Below are 7,063 nucleotides of genomic sequence, written 5' to 3' on the forward strand. Positions count from 1 at the left end.
GAGCTTCTTACTTTTTTTCAGGACTTGATATAATGTGTGTGTGTGTGTGTGTGTGTGTGTGTGTGTGTGTGTGTGTGTGTGTGTGTGTGTGTGTGTGACAGGATGTACACAGCTGGTAACGTGAGCGTGACTCTGTACACCGTGAACAAGCCGTGGTTATACTCTGTACTTTGGTGTAGCGGCGTGTCGTCCGTCTCCTCTGAAGCACCGCAGATCCTCCGGAAAGTTCTATCACCTCTGTGGCTGATGGTGAGAGACTTACACCCACACTCACACTCACACTCACAGATTAGATAGACATGATATGGACAAAAGTTTCTGGACACCTGACAATAAGTTTGGTTTGTACTTTTTGAACATCCACATCCACATTCAGACAGACTTCTGGGAGGATTTTGTGGAGATTCGTCAACCACAAAGGTGTAAGTAAAGTCAGGCAGTGATGTGGGTGAGAAGGTGAGGAGGCCTGGGGTGCAGTTCCAGTTCATCCCAAAGTAATGATGAGTCGTTATTGAACGATTTGTTTGGTTTGAACGAGTCTTTAATGTGACTCAGAAGAACGAGTCGTCTAAAAGAATGATTCGTACATTTTCTACTGGATGTTCATGAGCAAAGCGTCACACAGAAAATTCTGTACAGGAAACACAATTGAGTAGATTATTTCTCTTCTGGTTCTTTTATCACATGACTCCCATAGACGCTACACAGTGCATTACACAGGAAACAGAATTGAGTCGCTCATCTCATGTGGGCTGTTTTGGAAAATTTCGATGAAGAGACCTTTTTTCTTTTTTGGCGCCATCTAGTGTCTGCTTGGTCATGTCGCTGTTTCTGTTGCAGAGTCCAGAGGAGTACTGCCTGATTTGGGTCGCCACAGATCTCGTCTCTTTCGCTCTGGTCCTGGGGATTTTCGTCTTTCAGAAGTAGGGACTTTTTGTTTAATTGCGTATTGCGCACACACACACATGGGGCATGCAAGGCAAGACAGGGCCGTTATAATAAATCTGTGTAATGTATATGTGCTTTATATACACCTATTTTTTAATCTGTATCCGTCTGTCATTCTGTTTATCATGGATGCCTAGATTGCCTAGACTTCTTACATTTTTTGTTAAATGGGTTTTTATTATTATTATTATTATTAATATTATTATTATATTCATTATTGTAAAAAAGAGAGACATTAAATACGTACTAATTAAAACACTCCGGATGTTGTTATATAAAAATATTCATAATTTTATTCCTCTTATATCACACCAGTCACACATTGAATTTTTTTGATTAATTAGAAGAATAACAACCTTTTTTTTTTTTTTTTTGCGCTGCGATCAATATTTGTTCCAAATTTGTTCCAGCTCTGTTCATTTACACTTTTATTCTCTCTTATGAAGTTAATAAAACTACAATGCTGTTCATTAAGAACACAAAACCTCCACACTTCTATACACTGAAGAGGCGAATTTGAAATCTGATTGGTTAAAGAAACAGAGCTGTTGGTAATATTCTCTATGGTAAAAGTCCAGCAGTACTGATTCTGAAGGCTCTGGGCAGATTAGATTGACATGGCAGCACATCGAGGCTGAAATCTGATTGGACAATAAAATCTAACATCCACATCCACGTACTGGAAGCAGTGCAGCCGAGAGAAACACTACGAAATGAAGAGAATAAACTGTTGGGAATAAATTTATACAATTTCATGGAAATCTGAATTTAGGTTGTAAATGTAGGTTGGTTCTTCTAGTAGTGTTTAGACCAGCTGAGAAGGGTTTGCTGACCCTGACTGCTGAGTTTATGGGTAGTTCAGTATATATTGGACAGTGAATGAGTGAAAGAAAGTTCTGTGGAGTCCAAATGGGGCATCTGAGTTCTGTTAGAGTTAGTTAGAGAGCAGACAGTGGTCTGGAGTGATAGCTATCATGGAATGACCTGCTCAGTCACTGCAACTAAATCCTATTGAACTGCTCTGAGATCAACTGGATCACAAGAAAGAAATCTCCAACTAGTGAAGAACAGGATCCTGAGAGGAATTTTTTTCAATGAAAATACAATAGAAGGTCTCAACATTTATAGATTTGTTTTGGTGAAAGGAAATCTTAGTAGCGTTACATCACGGAGCGTGTTGCTTAGAAACAAAAAGGAACATGCAGGAGCTTCTCAAAACCATCAAAGACTCAATGCCTCCAATCTTCTGATAAGTGTGATAGTCTGATCATTTGTAATCTAACACACACGTACATCCAGACTATACATCTGTTGTTGTCTCCAGAACATTCTGGTAACCCTGTAGGAACTCTTCCATGGCCTGGTACTGGGTCAGGACCGATTTAAGAACTGATTTAAGAACTTTATCAAAAGTGACAAAACAGCATTAATGTTCTATTTACTTCAAGAGAGAAAAAAATATTTAGGATTGTGAGAGAACATCGCTGGAACAAAGATATCTTTTTGTCGCCTATGTCATTGAACGTAACTATAAATGGATAAAAAAGCATTAATGCCATTAATTCCCTAATTAATAAAAAAAGAAAGGGTTTTGGTCTGTACTTGTTTGATTTCTCTTGTTTAATAGCCTTTAAAAGAATATAGTAATAATAATAATAATCTGAAAAAAAAGAAATATAGAATGGGGGAGGGGGTGAAAGGACGGGTTTTTAGGGACGTTTTGTGCCTGATGATTGAGCGATTGCATGAGCAGTGACGGTGTTTCTATTATAAAGAGATGTGCTCAGATGTTCCATCACTCTGTTCACACTCATCACGGTGGGGTTTAGTGCTCGGCCTCGTGATTTCAGCTTCTGCTTCTGGACTGACTTCTTGATTCCTTCTTTTAACGCTGTTATCCTTGTGCCCTTTGTACCTTTTCCTCCTCCTTTTCCTTCTCCACTTCCTCCTCCTCTTCTTCTGCTGATGTGCATGCTCCTCTTCTCTGCTGCATTCTGGCATCTCTCAGCTATCACATGATCAGGTAACTGGGTCACTTCTACCGACCCACAATGCTGTGCTACTGCGCATATCTATTCTCTGTTTCTCTTTTTACACGCATCTATTCCTCTATCTCTCTATCTATCTGTCTATCTGTCTGTCTGTCTACTATCTGTTTTGTCTGTCTGTCTGTTTGTCTGTCTGTCTGTCTGTCTGTCTACTATCTGTTTCATCTGTCTGTCTGTCTGTCTGTCTGTCTACTATCTGTTTTGTCTGTCTGTCTGTCTGTTTTGTCTGTCTGTCTAATATCTGTTTTGTCTGTCCGTCTACTATCTGTTTGCTATCTGTTTTGTCTGTCTTCTTCTATTCTGTCTTCTAGTCATTTGTTTTGTCTGTCTGTCTGTCTGTTTTATCCATCTATCTATCTATCTATCTATCTATCTATCTATCTATCTATCTATCTATCTATCTATCTATCTATCTATCTATCTATCTAATAAATATATAAAATATATATATTTTATATAATCATTTTAAAACACAGTGAAGTTTTGTTTTTTTTTTGTCTGGAGTTTCACATTTCACATCACAAAAACATCTGCAACCACGTATTTCTCTGTTTCTGTAGGATAGTTAATCATCACTCTACAGTATATTCTCACTCTATAAGGTGTAACATAATGCTGTTGTAGGTGCCCAAAATGTATTACTCAGAGCCCAGTGCAAAAGTATGCACCCTGCTATATAGTTTGTGGGTAAAAGTAAAATATACCTTTACATTAAAACCTTTCTAGGATGCTAAGAACAATTAATTATCCCAAACAACCTTTTTGTTTATAAATGGCGAATTTTGCAATGAATATAGATGAATGAATAAATAAATAAAGGAGGTTCAAAGATGGTCTAATGACAAAAATTGAACTTGCTATAAATATTATGGGAGTAAAAAGTATTTTTTCTATTAATACAATAAATGGCTAAAAGTCTGTGGACACCTTAGCATAAAATTCACATTTTCTTTTTAACATCCGGTTACACATTTAGTCCCAACTTACTGTTACAAAAACCTCCACTCTTCTGAGAAGATGTTCCACTAGATTCTAAGGAGATTTGTGTGAGATTCATTCATCCACACGAGTGGTAGAAAAATGTAGGTATTGATGAAGGAGAGGTGAAGAGGCCTGAGGTGCAGTCAGCATTCCCATTTTTCATGTCCAATAGGATTCTAATGGTTTATAGAACACTGTAAAAGTCAGATATACAAATACTATTTAATTAAGTTTGAGATTAATAACAGTTATACTGCTAATTGTGTCCACTAGAGGGTGGTGTTGAGCCTTTGTCCCTGACAGTAGCCTGTTAGCCTGTGACACGATTATTTAAAGCTTGAAGCGCTGAGCTTTTTCTTTTTCGCTCCCGTCGGAGCTGAGATGTAAATTTCTCCTGGTAGAGCGATGGAGGCAGCATGTCTGAGATGGATGGTGGCTCTGCATTAATCACACGAACCTGCACTAAAAGTCAGTTATTTATAGCTGTGTGTCTGTGCTCGGACCGAGAAACACACACACACACACACACACACACACACACACACACACACACACACCCTCAAGCTTGAGCAAAGGGCAAATAGAGACACTGTAAGACACCAGTGATTTCATATCTCACCAGGGTTCAGTGTTCTACTTATTTAATACCTTTTCACCATTTATTGTTAACAGTAACACGTGTAAAACATACACATGACAAACACACATCTAACCCAGACCCTCTTCACGCCATGCTTTTCGACCTCTACTCCATAGAAAACCATACACTGTGTGACCGAAAGTATTAGGACACCTGACTGTTCCAACCATAATGTGGTTCTTTCCCAAAATGTTCCACATAAACTTGAAGTCTTTGGATTCCTGAGCATGAAATTTTCCCTTCACTTGATGATGGTGTCTCTGTGCACAAAGTCAGATCCATGAAGATCTTCTGTATATGGGTTGCAGTGGAAGATCTCCTGCTATTGAGCTCCGATCTCCACCCTGTTGGGATGAACGTTGACCGCACCCCCAGGCCTCCTCCAAACACACTCCGGAATGTTTTCCCAGAAGAGTGGAGGTTTTATAGCAGCAAGATGTTCAGAAAGCACATACCGATCTTACTGTCAGGGGTCCACAAATTTCCGGTCATACGGTGTATTTTTAAAAGGTTTACAACAACTTAGACAAAAAAAATACATAAATAAATAAATAATGATCAGTGACATGAGATGGTACAGTTACAGAAATAATAATAGTGCGGTGTGTTTTGGAGAAATCTGATCTCTGAGGAAATCGAAGGTTTTTATTTATTTATTTAAAGAAAAATTATAAAAGGCCCTGAAATCTTTCAAGAATTAAAGCCATGAACCCGTAAAGTTTACATACAGTTTAGTTGTACATGCTATTTAGGTTTATTCATGTAAATACTAACAAAAGATCAATAATGAGACGTGTGTGTGTGTGTGTGTGTGTGTGTGTGTGTGTAGGTGGAGGATGAGTGGTATGCATAAGTACAACCCGGAGCAGATCATGCTGAGTGCCGCTGTTAGGAGGTCAAGCCGAGACGTCAACATCATGAAGGAGAAGCTCATCTTCTCTGGTAAAGGGAATGTGTGTGTGTGTGTGTGTGTGTTTCAATTTGTACTTTACTCAGAGCTCCATGATGTCTTCATGGATCTAAATGGTTCTGACGTTTCCTAAAGGTCAGCAACAGTAGCAGTTTAACCCCAGATGTAACCCTTCATCTTCACCTTATCTCCTATCCTGCATCATCCTCATCCATCCTGCACCTCCCTGCTCCACCCTGAACCGTCCTCAACCATCCTGATCCACCATGCACCAACCTCCTTTATCCTCAACTCTCCTTCTCCACCCCGCACCATTCTGAAAAAAAATTCTCAACCATCCTGCACCAGCTTGAGCCATCTTCTCATTACCTCTCACTGCATCCATCCATCCATCCATCCATCCATCCATCCATCCATCCATCCATCCAGTCGTAGCTCATAAATGGCTCTGGTTGCCCTGACCAGTGCTCTTTTCATGGTGAGTAACTTTCATTTCATCTTTGATTTTATCAGTCCATCCATCCATCCATCATCCATCCATCCATCATCCATCCTGGGTCTGATTCTATAAACCCAGCAACAAAAAATAAACTGATTGGCTAAAAGTTTGTGGACACCTGACTATAAAATTGCTGTGTGCGTCCGACCGCCAATCTTCTGAGATGCTCCACTGGATTTTGTGGAGATTTGTGTGAGATTCCTTCAGCCAGAAGGGTGTTAGTAAGAGAAGGAGGCCTAGGGGTGCAGTCAGCGTTCCCTTTCATCATGTTCAATAGTGTGTGAGCTCTACAGCAGGAGATCTTCCACTCCAACCAAAGTAATTCATATTTTTATAGAGTTGCACCTCCACTTTGTGCACAGGGGCATCATCATGCTGGAGCAGGTTTGAGGAAAATGTTCATGCTCCAGCATTTAAAGACGTTCCACATAATTTTGTGGTACCAGTGATGGGAAGAACTGCATATAGGTTGGAAAACAGTCAGGTGTCCCAAAACTTTTGACATTTTCCTGAGACTATTGAAGACCTTTGTTTTTTTTAAAGCAGTAGTCACACCAAATAGGGACATTTCTTTACTTTATTTTAGAATGTAGATGTTTTTGAAGGTCTTCAGCAGTTCCTCCAGCAAGATAAATAAAAGTAAATAAATAAAAAAAAGAGGGAAAAAAGAATATGTGCTCCATTATTCAGTCATCACAAGTCTTAGGATGAAGAGAGAAAGAGATTGTTTACGTGATTGGACTGCCAGATCCAGCTTCCAGCTAGATGACTCAGCATATGGAGAGATGGTTGTGATTGGCTCCAGTGCGGCTTCAAGAGAACCAATCAGAGCACAGATATATTTATATATTATACCATGTGTTTAAAGTCATTTGTCTGCTATAAATGTGTGTAATGTAGTGTGGAAAGACTTGATCTGGTCTGTGTGTGTGTGTGTGTGTGTGTGTGTGTGTGTGCGCAGAGGTCAGCGATGGGGTCGGCTGTGAGGAAAACGGGTTCGACTGCTACACCAATCAGGGCATTCACTGAATCCCACA

General features: G+C 39.5%; 1 protein-coding gene across 4 annotated transcripts in view; it reads left to right on the forward strand.

Annotated features, from left to right (window-relative positions):
• The window catches only part of gdpd5b (glycerophosphodiester phosphodiesterase domain containing 5b), a 56,970-nt gene extending 49,907 nt beyond the window's left edge, over window positions 1-7,063 (forward strand). Inside the window, exons 13-18 of one of the 4 annotated variants that reach the window (XR_006927465.1) lie at window positions 102-249; window positions 841-923; window positions 2,957-2,971; window positions 5,447-5,559; window positions 5,663-6,005; window positions 6,988-7,063. Coding sequence is in view for 2 of the 4 variants with exons in the window: in XM_046862385.1 (XP_046718341.1) it covers window positions 102-249; window positions 841-923; window positions 2,957-2,971; window positions 5,447-5,559; window positions 6,988-7,055 (427 nt within the window). In the remaining 2 variants the exon portion in view is untranslated. The remainder of the gene's footprint in view (window positions 1-101; window positions 250-840; window positions 924-2,956; window positions 2,972-5,446; window positions 5,560-5,662; window positions 6,006-6,987) is intronic. The other 3 variants (XR_006927466.1, XM_046862385.1, XM_046862386.1) reach the window with 3 other exon arrangements.

This window comes from Silurus meridionalis, chromosome 12, assembly GCF_014805685.1.
Source record: "Silurus meridionalis isolate SWU-2019-XX chromosome 12, ASM1480568v1, whole genome shotgun sequence".
Classification (NCBI taxonomy): Eukaryota; Metazoa; Chordata; class Actinopteri; order Siluriformes; family Siluridae; genus Silurus; species Silurus meridionalis.